This window comes from Balaenoptera physalus (assembly GCF_965194825.1).
Source record: "Balaenoptera physalus genome assembly, chromosome: 19".
NCBI lineage: Eukaryota > Metazoa > Chordata > Mammalia > Artiodactyla > Balaenopteridae > Balaenoptera > Balaenoptera physalus.
Genome location: NC_138900.1, coordinates 61,125,868 through 61,142,001, shown reverse-complemented (window position 1 = coordinate 61,142,001; position 16,134 = coordinate 61,125,868). Strand labels below are relative to the sequence as shown.

Below are 16,134 nucleotides of genomic sequence, written 5' to 3'. Positions count from 1 at the left end.
GGACAAACAGAGGGACAGAATGACAGAATGAAGGAGGTCAAAGGGTGTCCACGACATCTCGGCAGACTGAGATGACAAAACTCAGTGAGCCACCTACAGTACAAGGCACGACACCCACACCCTTCTTCTGGGGAAACACTCATTTCCTTCCTGTCACTGAAGACTTAGTTGTGTCTGTTCCAGAACGTCGCATATAATGAATCACAGAGTGCACTATTCAGTCCGCTTCCTTCACTCAGCACAGCGTGAAGGAGATTCATCCGTGCTGTGGCTTCATCGTTATCTCATTTCTTGTTATCTTAAGCAGGATTCCATTACATGGTACAGCAGAATTTGTTACCCATTCACCTGTTCAGGTTCATTTGGGCAGCCTCCAGTGTCTGGCTATTGTGAGTGAAGCTATTTTGGAATTGAGAGAGCAAAGCTCTTTTGTGGGCTTACGTCATGGAATTGCTTGGTTATATGGTTAAAGGTATATTTCCTTTGATAAGAAAACACCACACTGTTTTCCAAGGTGTTGTGCCATTTTGCATTCCAACGAGCAACATGTGAAAACTCCAACTGCTCGGCATTACTGCTAGCTCGGGTACCGTCGGTCTTTTTCATTTTAGCCATATGAGTGGTGTGCTTTTCCCTGAAGACCAATGGTGCTAACCATCTCTGCATGTGCTTACTGGACACTTTATGTATCTGCTTTTGTGAAATTTCTGCTCAAAGATCTGCTCATTTTTCAAATTGGCTTTTCTGTCTTCTTATTAAATTTTAAGATTCTTTTTATTTTATGGATACAAGTCCTTTGTTGGATACATGTATCACAAATCTTTTTCCCAGCACGTAGACTGTCTTTTCATTATCTTAACGGGGACTTTTGAGAACAGAGGTTTTTTAATTTTGATGAATTCCAGTTTATCATTTTTTTCTTTTTATAGTTCATGTTTTCTATGTCCTCCCAGGAAATCTTTGCCTACTCCAAGGTTGCAAAGGTTTTTTAAATGAAAATTTCTGGAAATTTTATTGTTTCAGTTTTTACACTTAGGTCTTATGATACATTTCAAGTTAACTTTTGTGTATGGTATGAGGTATAAGAGTCAAGTCCTTTTTCTCCCCCATACAGATACCTAGTTGTTCCAGCATCACTTGCTGAAAAGACGTTTCTTTCCCCACTAAATTGCTTGGTACTTCCGTTGAAAATCAATTTAATAGCCACTAAAAGGAGCCAGGGCTCCATGAAGAAGTGGCTGACTCCACAGAAGAGGCTGAAAATACAAGATGAGCCTGGATCATCTTGTGCTGCCACATAGGAAGAGCTTAAAGAAGGATGAGTTGTGTCAGAAGGACAGCGGAGCTGATATGCAGTAGCTCCCAGTGGCCACGGTGGGAACAACTGGAGCAACACAATAAATAATGACAGTCCTGGACAGACAACTCATAGAATAAATATCCATAAGTCCACACTGACAAAAACAAATGACTCAATACATTAAAAAAAAATTAGGGAGAAGGGGCAGGTCTTCTTTACAGAATTCCAGCTGACAAAGGTAGAAGGAATGAGGGAAGCAGAAAAATCACCATTAGGCAAACAGCACAGTAATAACTACTGCAAGGCCAGTCCACCAATGATGATGCTAAATTAGTGGTGAAAGTTTAAGGAGAAACAGTATATTCCCATATTCTCAAATTCTCTCTTCCAAGATACTCATTAATTACAAAGGGAGAAATAGTGACTTTACAATGGGGAAACCCAGAAGATGCCACCTTAACCAAGTCGTCAAGATTAGCACCACCAGTAACGAGACGTTATCGACGTCATGCTCCCCCAACGCCGGGCTGAGAAGGGCCCAGCAGCACTTCTGTGGGAGTCCTGGCCCAAACGTGCAACCTCAGCCTCCTCACAAGACGTCATGAGACAAACCCACATGAAGAGACATCCTAGTAAAAAACTGACCAGTAACCTTCAAGGGTGTCAAGGTCATGAAGGACGAGGAAAGACTGAGGAACCGTCACAGATTAAAGGAGACCGAAGAAACTCAACAACTGAAAGCCATGTCAGGTCCTGGATCGGATCCCGGAGCAGAGAGAAAAAGATATTAGTGGGCAAGCTGGTGAAATCTGAATAAAGTCTGTAGTTGACTTAATAATACTGTACCTATGTGAGTATCCTGGTTTTGACATCTGTACTATGGTATGTAAGATGTTAACATTAGGAGAAGCTGGGTGAAGCTGGGAGAAGCTTTTGGGAACTCTGACTATTTTTGCCACTTTTCTACAAGTCTAAAATTATTCCAAAATAAAAGGGTTTTTTTTGCTTTAAAACAAAAACAAAAACAAATGACTCTGCTATGTAATAATGTTTACTTAAGGTAATCTGACCAAACAATTTCCCTTTAATAGCTAAAGGCATAGCCAGGTCAGAGCAGACCTCAGTCAGATCCTGGAAATGTATCTAAACCCTTCAGAACTACCAGTGTCTGGGCCTCCACTCACCATCAGAGCACGAAGATGCCCTGGCACTGTTCCCGCATGTCTAACCTTATGCCATCAAGTGTCCAAGAAGCCACTGGCTAAGGTCTACAGCATCTTGATGTTAAATACAAATGTAAAATTATTTCACTAAGAACAGCACTTTTATTTCAATGAGCACTCTTCCCAGACTGTTATATAAAGCAGTAGCTTCCATATTTTTAATCCCAAGAAACCCAGAAGCAGAATGATTTGTCCAAGATAATGGAACAACTCAGAAGCAAAGCTGCTGTAAAGCTGCCATATTCCTGAGTACCTTTACCTAACATCCGATTCCTCGAACAACTGAAAGTTAATTGGAATCAAGCAGTTTGCTGGGACTGGGAGTTCAGTTTGGCGCCTGCCTCCGAGATGCCTCTAATAAATAGGAAAAGGGAAACATCTAAGAGCTCTCACTGCAAAGTGAAAATGGGGACCCGAACAGGCCTTTGAAAGAAAAAGTTTGAAAAATGTCAAATACAGTAACTGGTTTGTTCATATTTTATGTCTTCAAGGCTAAACATAAATAACTAAACCTCGACATTTAAATTCTTCCCAGGTCCTGAATCACACAAAGCTGATGAGTATCCCCCTGCCCTGTCTGCAGCTGAGCCACTCCCAGGATGACCCTGTTGGAGAGGCATACAACCCTTCCAGCAAGTCCACCAACAGGGCCACAGGCACGCGCACAAGGTAGCTGGCACTTCTTCTGAATTAAGACATACGCGACTAGATTATCTACTGAAAGAACACATCAGAATACAAGGGCATTTCTCAGTAATTTTGTAGAGTTGAGAATTCAACATAATTCCTCCCTGGAATAATTCAACAAAACTGAAGAAATTGGTCTGTGTAGACTGTCTACCAAATTTGGTCCAAAGCAGATCAGTGATTCAGAGTTCCTGGGTTTCAGAAAAATAATCCTATGTGATCTATTTTATATAATGCTGAGGCTTCAAAGTACATAAAATATGAGAATTTAATTGGATCATATATTTAGCTGCTGCTTTTAAAAATGGTATAAATGGCATGTAGTTCTGCATTTCTTTCTCTACCGTTTATCACCTCGTTGACCTTGGACGACTGAGCTAACCCAGTCTCTCTTTCGTCATTTGTAAGGTGGGGACGCCATCACCAAGCTCAGGGGTCTGCTGTGAGGATGAAATGGAACAGCCAATGTAAAGTACTTTGCACAGTGTCTAGTACATAGCAGGCATCGTGAAGTAGCAGTAATTTTTTGTAATGGACAAGGCAATATTATGCCTTTATTACACTGTTCTCAAACGTGGGCTCCTCAGGACTTGGAGGCTACAGTGATGTGTCCTCTGGTAACCCAGAATTAAGAATCCCCCCTCCCTCAAAGGAAACTTTAAAATGGGGCAAGCTTCAGAGAGAGCCGAGTAGGAGGGGTAAGACAGGCAAGGAGAGAAGGTGGGAAGGAGAGAGGGAGGGGAGAGCGAGCTTCAGTGAGGGCTCGGCTGAGCCCCCCACAAGAAGCAGCACGAACTCTAGACGACAAAATACAGGAGTCAGGCTGCCTGAGGGCTCTGGAGACTGAGCAGAAGCAGGCAGGTTTGGGAAAGAAGTTGAAAGCTGAACAAGCACCCACATGGAATGAGTTTCCAGTTCCTTGGTAGCTCCGTCTGAAGGCAGCCTGGGGCTGGCAGCTCTGGGGAACACAAGCCCTAGAGAAAACCCTGCCGTCTTTCTGGCCACCGGAATCAGGGGAGAGCATCTTGGGGCAACAAGGATCACTGAAGTGTGCAGGGGTCTCAGAAAGATGGGAGGTACAGAAGAGCCCCTCAACAGACGGGCATCCACCTGAGTCACGTCTGACTGACACTGGATCCACGAATGCTTGCACCTGAGGCTCCATGAGTCTAACCAAGTCCACTGTCTGCTAAATGCCCGGAGCAAGTCTCTGAAGCAGCAGCAAGAGACCTCGGGGCCTCAACAATGTCATGTTCTCAACGCCCCGGACGCAATCCAGAATTACTCAACAAAAGAGCCAGAAAAATGAAAACCCCTTTGCAAGGAAATAAACAATCAACAGACGCCAACTCTGAGATGACTCAGATGCTGGGATTATCTGCCAGGCAGGGACCTGAAGGCAGCTACCATAACGACGCTCAGTGAGGGAAAGGAAAACATGCTTATGATAAAAAGAGAGGAGACCACAGCAGAGAAATAAAAAAAATCTAATATGCTACCTGAAGAAGCTAGAAAAGGAAGAACAAAATAAACCCAAAGTAAGTAAAAGGAAGGAAATAATATAGACAAGAGGAGAAACCAATGAAACAGAAAACACACAGTGGAGAAAATGAACATCAGTGCGTAGCTGGTTCTTTGAGAAGGCAGGCGCAGTGCAGAGAGCACTGGCGGGACTGCAGGGCTGGGGAGAGGAAAGGGCTTCTTCCCTGGTGTCGGCGGCCTTTCCCTTCCTCCATCTGCTCTGCCGCCTCCTGTGTGCCGGGGGACCAGAGTGGCTCTCCCTCAGGGAGGTCCTTTGCCAGCCAGCAGGCAGCTTCCACGCACCAGCTCTGGCCCCGGCACCCCAGGGCTCTGCCACGTCCGGGGCCACTGCACACCCTCCTCTACGGAGGTGAATCCAGCCTTGCGGGGCAGGGAGGGCTCTTCCCAGTTTGCTCCTTCCTGGGGCACTTTCCCTCAGCCCTAAAGGCTGCAGTTGCGCTTCCTTCATTGGCTGTTTCTGCATCCTCTCACCTGTTAGCAGCTAACTACTCTTACTAGTTAGTAATTACGTACATTAAATCTCCCTTGCAGATTACGGGGTGGTTGCTGTCTCCTGGCTGGACCGTGACTGAAGCAGACTTGGTTAGGAGCAGCGTTCGTCTCCCATCCTCTTGCTCACGTGTCTTACACAGGCATCTGTAGTGTGTGCTACTTCCTAAGCCTCAGATCCAAACAGCGTAACATGGTCAACGGGGCAGACCAATACAGCACGGCACACCAAGGTGATCAAAATCTCTGGGGACTAATAATATACCGCACACGGCAAAACTGACACAGCCCTGAGGCAACACTGTACAGGGGTACCGCTGGTCCTGCCAGGTACAAGAAACAGCTGCTGGTGGTCGCTGCAGATTGGTGTGAAGAGAAGGCGTCAGCTAAGGCAACGGCAGCAACCAAGGCCAGGCACTGTGCTGCATGAAGATCCCACCCGTGGGCCTGAGTCTGTGATCAGCTTAACTACCTGCTTAAGTTTATGAAAGCTCACGGTTATGTTCCAAAATCCACTTGACTTTTCTACTTTTTCTAAGTGAATTAAGTGGGGATATGATACGTAGCACGACTCTTGCATTTTCAAGCCTTTGACAGTGGCACTAATGTCTGCACATTCCTCAGGATGCAGTACTGCTTCTGGTTTTCTATCTTGGCAGGGAAGGAAAGTTCCAGTGACTTCCACTTAACCCTTGCTACCATAATGGTCCCTTACCCACAAGTCAGAGGACCACAGGGGATTCAGCCAGTGGTCAAACGTGTCTATCCAAGTATACATTCAGGCATCAAAAGATGAAACTGACCGATCTAGGCTTCAAAGAATAGTTAACATGATTTACCTATAATATAAAAATGAAAGGGGGAGGGCATCTCGGCTGAGCAAATGCACAGAGACAATAAAACACAGGATGGCTGTAAGCAGTGAGCTGTAGTACAGAACATGTGAAAAGAAGAAAGTGAAAAAGGCTGAACATTTTTCTCAACCTCAGATCATGGAGGGCCCCGGGTAGGAGGCTAAATACTATTATCTTTACTTGGTAAGCAACGGGGAGACAGGAAGAATTTCCATCACAATGAAATGACCAAAGTCAGATTAATCTTTCAAAAGCACAAGTAGGTGTAATGTATTAGAGAGACTGGTTAGAAGACTTCGCACATATAAAAGAGTGAGCTCACTGGAGTCGGGGCAGAAAAATAAAGGGGGGGGATGTGTGAAAAGTACTACAGAGTTTAAAAAAAAAAAAAAAGAAAAAAACTTGGCAACTCATGAGATGTGAAGCGTAAGAGAGAATCAAAGATGACCTTATTTTGAATATGGACCACTGGGAGGATGGTAGTACGAGTAAAAGAACAGGGATATACAAGGAACAGAAATAGATACACTGTCTTTCTGGATATATGAAGTTGTTGCCATGACTTGGTATAAATAATGGCAATTTTTTTCTGCTTTCCTTCAAACAGTTTTGTTTTTAGTCAGAAACACAGAAAATAGTAAGATATGGCATTTTTCCAGGAAAGTTTTAACCTAAAAATAGGGAACAAAGACAGGAAAGACAAGAGATTACTTAAAAACAGTAAATGGTCTCCAATCTAATGCAGGTTGTTCATCTGGCAACAGTTTCCAGAGTATGCAAATATCACACACTTGGAAACATCTGATCTTTAAAGAAATAAACTACTTATAGATTTTTTTTCCTTCTATAGATATTTATTGGAAAGCCTATATTTTTCAGGCAATATTGTGTGGTGGCTGAAAATGTGGACTCGGGGCCCAGAACGCCCGAGTTCAAATTCCAGCTCTGCCACCTGCTACCTGTGTGTTTTGGGGCACATTACTTAACCTCTCTGTGTTTCGGTTTCCTCGTATGCAAGATAGGAATAAAAAGAGTAACTATATCTCAGAGGGTTGTTTTGAAGATTCAACGAGTTAATACATGGCACTTAGTGTTATATGCATGTTTGGTGTTATCTAAACAAGAATCCTATATATCAACAGAAGTTAAGCTTTCTTCATTCTATTTGTGAATCAACACTGGAGAACTTGAATATAAGCAAACTAAAGATAATACAAATTTTATTTGGAAGTGCTTTTAAATAGCAAGGAAGAAGCAATACTCATGTTTAACAATTATGAACTGAAAGCAAGTAATATACTTATATCTGAAGCTTATCAACTATATTAATATGAGACAACCTGATAGAAATCTAAAGGTTCTAATAATTGATAGCATATCAAGGGCAGACAAAAAACTTTACAGCCAGATTTAAGTCCTATACAATCAAAATAGGGACAGAAAATGGTAAAACCATAAGCAACCCTGATTACTTCAGCAAGCGAGTTTATAGCTCTCTAGCTCACACTGTCCAAACAGTAATTCAGTCATTATGAGAAAGGCTTATAACAATATTTTATCAGAAACCAAACGTACTGACCACTGCTTGTTAATGAGGTTGGGCACACTGTTTTGGGATTCATTTGGGCAAGAAATTAATATACTACTTCATACCTTGAACAGTCAGCCCTCGCAGTAACATATTATGGAAGAGAAGTGTAGAAAAGTCCTTGAAATTCTGCCCCCCACCGCTACCAGAGCAAGCATTCTCAAACTGCTCTCACACTTTGTCTAGTAAATTTTCCTAAGACTGTTTGCCCCCTGTAATTGAAGGAAAAAGGGGAAAAAAAGGCTATGCAAATATCCTAAATTTAAAATACACTAATAGTTAGGTAACATTTATACATATTTCTAAAATCTTGGCAACTGCTCATTGTTTGCCCTTATCTAAAATAATATGAACTTGAACATTATATTCTGGCACCCCCTTCTGGTAACACAGTTGAAATGCTATCACAAGATTAACTTCAGCACGGCAGTTTCCCTGTAGGATTTGAACATATTACTGCAGTAACAATACTGTTTGGTGGTTACAACAATATAACGTGTCAGAGGAGGGAAGTGAGGGGGTTGGAAGGATGCTGCCTACTTCATAAGACATATGGCAGCCTGTCAGATGTTTTAAGAATCTCTGACACCACTTTTACTGAGTGTCTGATACTGGCCAGGTATGATGCCAGAAGCTAGGACCCAAAGCTGAGTTGGAACTTGTCCTGAAGGAGCTTCAGTTAACTCTATCACATCCAAGAGAGGGATGTATAGGATCCCAGATTGAGGAGCCTAACTCAGCCTGGGAGACGTGAGAAGGCTTTCTCTGGGTAGTGATAATTAAGCAGAGTTTTGGAAGAGGCCAAATTAACTGGATAAACATGGGAAGGGAAATATTAGGCAAAAGGAATAATACAAAAGCACAGAGCTTTGTCACAGCTTACCCTTCCCCCTCCCCATATCCTCAAGTCCATTCTCTAGTAGGTCTGTGTCTTTATTCCCATCTTGCCCCTAGGTTCTTCATGACCTTTTTTTTTTTTTTTCCTCTTAGATTCCATATATATATGTGTTAGCATACGGTCTTCGTTTTTCTCTTTCTGACTTACTTCACTCTGTATGACAGACTCTAGGCAAAGTGAGAGAGTGGCAGGGACATATATACACTACCACATGTAAAACAGATAGCTAGTGGGAAGCAGCCACATAGCACAGGAAGATCAGCTCGGTGCTTTGTGACCACCTAGGGGGGTGGGATAGGGAGGGTGGGAGGGAGGGAGACGCAAGAGGGAAGAGATATGGGAATATATGTATATGTATGACTGATTCACTTTGTTATAAAGCAGATACTAACACACCATTGTAAAGCAATTCTACTCCAATAAAGATGTTAAAAAAAAAAAAAAAGCACAGAGCTGAGACAATCATACCATGTTTTGGAGGAAAAAAGTCACTCAGTGGGACTCAAGTGACGCATCTGGGTTGAACAGTAGCAGAAACAGTAGACATAGGGCAAATCACAAAAGGCCATATCTGCTAAGTTAAGGAGTTTAAACTTTCTCCTAAAAGCTATCAAAAGTGTCAAGGTCTGATCTACATTTTAGAAACATTTTTCTATGGCTTTCCTATGAGTTCCCAAGATTTCTGAAGTCACTGAATAAATATCTACTATGCATTAGACATAAATAGATAAATTCAATGAAATAATTTGAAAACAAAACTAAACAAAGCTAAAACATGCCTTTGAAAGCATAAAGAAAAAGTTGCAGAAGCCGTATGAAACCATTCATAAATACCTTTTAAACTCATCGTGGTAGAATTCCGACTTGCAGGTTACCATCTCGCCCCCCTGGATGTCCTCGCGACTTCTGACTCCCCCAAATACATACAGTTCCATGGCGACTCCACAGGCTACAGCTCCAAACCTGAAAGGCCACAGAGGGCATACTAGGTATTAGATTTACAACTCATGACCGGATTCCGTAATTCCTCTTACGCTTATTTTAGCTCTGCGCCATTCAACGTTTCACAAATACATGGGTCTTCCTTTTTCAGGAAATGGTTTATTCATTTAATGTTATATCAAACAAATGCCAAGTCAAATAAAAGATTAGCTGGAAAGAAGGGAAAAACAGAAGCCAGGCGAAGGGGGCTCTGCACAGTCCTTATCCAAGCTTTCTCACCTTCTCTCTTTCAGTGGACAGATAGCGGTCCACTGCTGGGTCCGTGGGTCATAACATTCCACAGACTCGAAGAGTTTTCCATACGATCCTCCGCCCATGGCATAGATTTTCTTTTTCATGGCTGCATAGCAGCCAATCTGAAAGGAGAAAGCAACAGTGGGTGAGGCAACATTTATTATTAAAGTTAGGCGAGTAAATACCAGCTTGGCTAGAGAGCACTGGCAAATATTTGGAAAAGGATCTGACTTCTAATAGTAAGACTATGTATGGTGCCTTCCAGTACTACAACAGAGGCTTTTAAAAATGAGAAGAGCAAGGTAATACACACACTGTGAATCCTCAGAAAAGGATTAACTCCATCTAATACTATTCCACTAAGTGAGAAAAGTAAATAATCCTAATTTTTAAAGTGGCTTTCCAGGCTCTCTGTTCTCACCACTATTTGAAGAGTCCAAGATGTGGACTCCATGGAGCAAGATGTCATTCAATTCCTGACCCAAGTCAGTCAGTTGAAAGGGCACCGACAGTGAGAGATCATATTATGAGTAAATCCCAGTACCCAAGGTGTAAAATACCTAGGGCGCTGGACAAGGCTTTGGCCTGATGATGAAATTCCAGCCTCTACCAGGGAAAAGAAATACAGACTAAGCTATAAACAGCTAACATGAGCCATTTGTTTTCATTCTACCCAGTAAGCAATGGCAGTTCTCTACCTATGGATTAATGTTTCTCCCCAGTCCTGCACGATGATTAAGAAAACCGGTTTGGGAGACCTGGTTCCTTCCTAGGTTAGTGCAATCACAAAGCATTTATCAGGCGTGGGCCTTGGACACAGCAGCGCTGCCCAGAGCCCACCGCCAAGATAAACTCTCTCACACACCGTTTCCTGGCTTGCTGTGTGGCTGGTAATAGTGAAGGCAAGCTACCAACAAAGACATAATTCTATAATGTTAATTCTTTTAACACTATCAATTGTGTTAAAAGGCATACATAGGAAATGAAGAAACATAACTTTAAAATCCAATTTGTGAATTAGTTATCACAAGATATAGTTCTCACCTTTCTAACCATGGTTAAATCGGGTTGCTTTGTCCAGGTTTTAGAATAAATATCATAACATTCCATGGAAATTAGCTCTTTTTCACCATCTTCTCCTCCTAAAACGTACAGCATCCCATCTATCTCCACAATTCCAAAGTTATGTCTTGCCTGAAAAGACATCAAAGATCTTTGTGGACAAAAGGCCAACTATCAGATTGAAAGCTGATATTCATACATTAAATAAAAATTACAGACATCATTATATTCCAGCGTTCCAGCAAAGAAATAACCAGGCTCAAAACCATCTCTCTCAAATATTTCTGATTTCCCTAGCAGCTCACTCTTCTATCACAATAGACAGAGAACCCACGTCCAGGGAATTCCCGGAACAAGGGAACTACACACGTGGTGAACTCGCTGGCAGAATCCTTACTTTTTACTCGCAACAGCTCACGACAAGAAAGAGAACTAGTGCTGTGTGGCTCTGTAAAATGATCTTCGTGCAGCAGTGGGCAGCAAGTGGCTCCCAGCTGATGTGTGAAGTCCGGTAAGATCCACATCAACAGCACTGCCTGTGGCTGGAGAGGTGGGGGCGGGAGGGGGAGAGGCCGGGCTAAGGCTGCCTGGAGCAACAGAACCTGATGTGTTCCACACTCATCCACTCACAGCACTTCCCGGGTGCCCAGCCCCCCTCCAGCACTGAAGGGAGAGCGCTGACCACACAAACAAAATGCGCTGCCATCATCAAACAGTTTGTGCGAACCATCGAAAAAGATCTAGTATGTGAGGAGGTTCTATGTGGTATGAAGAGAAAGAAAGCAGGGGAGGGGGCGGGAGAGCTGAGAGGCCGGGGGAGGCCTCGCTGAGAAGGAGCCATATGGACAAACCCTGAAGGAAGCAAGCAGCGAGCCACGTGGGTACCTGGCAAAGGTCCCAAAGCAAGTGCACTCCTAGGAGGCTTGAGAAGGGGGAGCGAGGGAAGGCACGGGGAGCAGAGCCGGGAGGGGGGCACGCGCATACCAGGCAGGGGGGCTTGGCGAGGCTGCTACCTCTTTCCTTATACTCAAATGTAAAGCAAACAAAAGTGTTAAAGGGAAAAAAGAGACATCAGACAAACTACAAAAGCAGTATTTTACCTCGTTCATTGGTGGCAATGTGGTCCATGTGTTTGCATCTGGGTCATACTTTTCTCCTGAGCTCAGGGTCTGCTTATTTTCATCTTGGCCCCCATATACAAACAAAAATCCTTCTGCAAAAAATCAAAGAATACATGCAAGAAAGTTGAAATGTAAGTTTTCAACACCTATCTCCAGTCAAATACAAATGCCGTAAGGGCAGAGACAGGATGTGGAGATACCTTCTCTGACAACGACGGATGCGAGATCTTACCAAGCCTGGGTGATAGAGCCAAATCTGTCAGCCACTTTGACCATTTCACTTGCCTCGGGATCTCTGTGTGGATCCCCACTACCCTGCACCTTAAAAGGAAGCCTGACACCACCCACCCGGTCAGCAAGTGACTCTGAGTTATCTCAGTTCATCTGTTCTGTTCCCCAGCCTCCATTTAAAATAGTCTTCTTGGGGCTTCCCTGGTGGCGCAGTGGTTGAGAATCTGCCTGCCAATGCAGGGGACGCGGGTTCGAGCCCTGGTCTGGGAAGATCCCACATGCCGCGGAGCAACTAGGCCCATGAGCCACAGTTACTGAGCCTGCGCGTCTGGAGCCTGCGCTCCGCAACAAGAGAGGCCGCGATAGTGAAGAGGCCCGCGCACCGCGATGAAGAGTGGCCCCCACTTGCCACAACTAGAGAAAGCCCTCGCACAGAAACGAAGACCCAACACACCCAAAAATAAATAAATAAATAAAATAAATAAACCCAAAGTTTAAAAAAAAAAAAAAAAGTAAGCTGAAATATTAAAAAAAAAAAAAATAGTCTTCTTAAAGGAGAAGAAGCCAACAAGGCACTATGGTAAAACTGAAGGGAAATGTGGGCCCTAGAGAGGTTACCATGCGTGGAAACCATTTTGCTCTGAGGGCGTTTAGCAATCTGGGAAAAATGCAACCTTTCTCTTAATGGCTTTGAGGGGATGAAGAAGATAGAAATCTAAATCCCAGGCCCACAGACAGCGTGGCTTCTGGCAGGAAAGCCTCGCCGAAGTTCTAACCATCAGGATGAAGGCCAACCAGAATTAGAAGCCAGATTTAAATCTCCTTGCTTATCTAGGAAATCTCAAAATTCGAATTCGATTTACAGTAATTACAAATTAGTAGTGTTTTCAGGCAACTGGCAGAAAAAAACACAAAACTTATATGGAAGAAAGTACGTTTATCTAAGTTTTAGATTCTAACATTCTAAGATTTTAAAACATCACGTTATCCCTACAAATAATTTTTAATAAAACAATCTTTGGCACTCAGTCAAAGATACTGAGGTATATAAAGAAACCAGACTCTGTTAAGAAGAACCAGCAGAAGCAGACAATAGGGAGTAGTCTTGCAAAGATTCCAAATTTCAAATATTAGAGTAATCAGAAAGACGATAAAACAACAATGCTCACTATGTTTTAAAAAAGACAAATGTGAAGGTAACTCTAGAAGAAGGGACAAGAGAAGTGACATAGTAGATCTGAAAAAAACTTAAGAGAATTTCTAGGGAAAAAAAGATAAAAACAGATTAAATAAAAAATTCAATGGATGGATTTAATGGCAGATTCATCACAGTTAAAGAGAGAATTCATTAAGTGCAAGATAAATCAAAAGAAATCACAGAGAAGCAAAAAGATGAAAAAGAAACAAAAAGAAGGTAGAAGGCAGGGGCTGGAGTAGAAAGTTCTAGCCATGTTTGATCTGACTTCCAAAAGCAGAGAGACAGAGGAGAAGGAGCAAGGATGACGTATGAAGACATAACAAACAAGAAGTTTCCAGATTTGATGAAAGGCCAAGCTACAGAGTCAAGATGCCCAACAGTCTCCAAATATGGTAAAATTTCAAATAAAATGTTGCCTAAGCACACTACAGTGAAATGGCAGACAAACCAAGACAAAAAGAAAATCTTAAATACAGCCCAGAGAAAAGGCAGAGCTTTAGAGCTTGAGATCTGACAACTGACTTAACAACAAGGAATGACAGAAGTCAGTGGAAAAACATCTTCAATAATAGATGCCAACCTAAAATTCTATACCGAGCAAAAATATCCATTAAGGATGAAGGCAAAATAATGACATCTTTAGACAAACAAATCTAAGAGTTTGCTACCACTAGACCCACATTAAAGGAAATTCAAAAGGATGAACTTCAGAGAGAAGGAAAATGATCCTGGATGGAAAGTTTGAGGAGTAAGAGGGAAAAACAAAGAAAGTGGTAAATATGTGGATAAATCTAAATGAACACTATCTACAGATACGTGTATAAAACAGATAAACATATATATGTAAATATTTACTTATAAATAACCATGTGTTTTAATACTGTAACACTATAGAATGTGAAAAATAAAAGTATAAATGTACTATTTACACTACTAGACTTTGTTAACTTAACAGTACAAGCTGTGGATTCAAAAGTGACCTTCAGGGGACTTCCCTGGTGGTGCAGTGGTTAAGACTCCGCACTCCCAATGCAGGGGGCCCGGGTTTGATCCCTGGTCAGAGAACTAGATCCACATGTATGCCACAACTACGGAGCTGGCGAGCCGCAACCAAGGAGCCTGTGAGCAGCAACCAAGAAACCTACCTGCCACAACTAAGACCCAACGCAACTAAATAAATAAACAAGTAAATATTAAAAAAACAAAACAAACATAAAGTGACCTTCAAAGGAATATAGACATAGAATATAACTTCTAACCTGGTAGAGAGGGAAAAAACTGAATGACAAAAAAGTCAATCAATTTTTTGAAAAAAGGCAAGAAAAGAAGAAACACAGAACAAGCTGGACAAATAGGAACTACTCAATCATTTCACAACTTCAATGAATACAACTGGGCACAATTCCTCTCCTCATTGTTTCAAGTTTCTGAAACAACAACCTCTCTAGGAAATCTGAAAATCAGTGATATAGGAACCTTTGTGGTAGGTGTGCATGTGTGAAAATTATGCACATGTATACACATTATGGGAGGACAACTTAAGGAAGCTAATTTTAAGAAGGAACAGAGAAATCAGACCCACATCCTGTTGCCTACACCACTCCATCCAGCTGATTATCATTGACAGAAACTTCAATAATTGTGGAACTTACAATTCCATTTCTATTCCATAGCTTTAGGCATATCTAAAATATGGTACGGTGTGGCATAGCTTAAAAAATTTAAGGTAATGTTTGTGGGCAAGCAGAGACTATAAAAGAAGAACTGCTAACAATAATTAGAATGAAGTGAAATGGCACTTGCAGGATGAAGCCAACAAGGCAGATCCAAGGTGAAGAGAAAGGCAGCAAGGACAGCCTTCCCCATCACCTGTTGGAGAGAAAGCTTTGAATAACGTTCCAAACTTGTAAACATCAACTAAAACATACTTCCTGTCATAAAACAACTTTAAGCCAGAACTAATTTAAGCAGTATTTTCTCAAGTTTCATATGAAATGCCTGCTTTTATGTGACACTCTTATTTTGAATATAGTTACATGTTGCGATTCTACACTGCACAACTTTCCAAGATGGGGGGCTATCACGGCTCAAAGAAGTCCTGCATCTCAGGTGTGACCATCCAGCTAACGGGTGGTAAGAGTCACTGAGTTTTGCTCTTCTAGCAGTTAAGTCATACAATAAAATGCTCCTCAAGTGACGTCTTAAAAACAGCCACGTATTTCAGATTTGGGAACGGTAAGGACTGACAGAAGACACTCCTCTTACCATAGCCCTGGAAGCTAGAGCCACCCTGAAAATGTCACCACAGAGGGATAATAAAATTATTTCTTTAAAAGGTTTTGAGTCATTCTGCACAACTCTGAAATGACATTACTTGATCCTGTGTTCAGGTAAGCTTGATGACAGCACAGTACCTGCTGAGAGGATTCCGTGGTTGATTCTCGGCATGCTTAAAGGGGCCAGTTCAATCCACAGCTGCCGATTAGGGTCATACAGGGGGCACATACATCGCATCGCTGCTGTCGGCTTCCGTGAACTAAGGAGACAGATAACTGATTAGTAGTTAATATGTTTTATGTACTTCTGCTTGTAATGACTATGACTAGTTTTACTACTCTAAAGAATGTTTCAAACATTTTAAAAAATCTATTGCTGTTAGGCTTTAGATACTGAAAAGTGTTATAAATTTCTGTTTACGTGGAAAT

The 16,134-nt window shown here is 42.2% G+C and overlaps 1 protein-coding gene across 6 annotated transcripts in view; it reads right to left on the bottom strand.

The window, feature by feature from the left end:
• GAN (gigaxonin) overlaps window positions 1–16,134 on the bottom strand; it is a gene marked incomplete at its 5' end in the record, with an annotated part of 80,739 nt that overhangs the window by 27,751 nt on the left and 36,854 nt on the right. For 5 of the 6 annotated variants that reach the window (XR_014256990.1, XR_014256991.1, XR_014256992.1 and 2 more), the window contains 5 exons: window positions 9,416–9,544; window positions 9,803–9,939; window positions 10,862–11,011; window positions 11,980–12,092; window positions 15,844–15,965. Coding sequence is in view for 3 of the 6 variants with exons in the window: in XM_082439060.1 (XP_082295186.1) it covers window positions 9,416–9,544; window positions 9,803–9,939; window positions 10,862–11,011; window positions 11,980–12,092; window positions 15,844–15,965 (651 nt within the window). Of the gene's footprint in view, window positions 1–6; window positions 6,767–9,415; window positions 9,545–9,802; window positions 9,940–10,861; window positions 11,012–11,979; window positions 12,093–15,843; window positions 15,966–16,134 lie in introns of those variants that run through there. The other variant, XM_082439061.1, reaches the window with a different exon arrangement.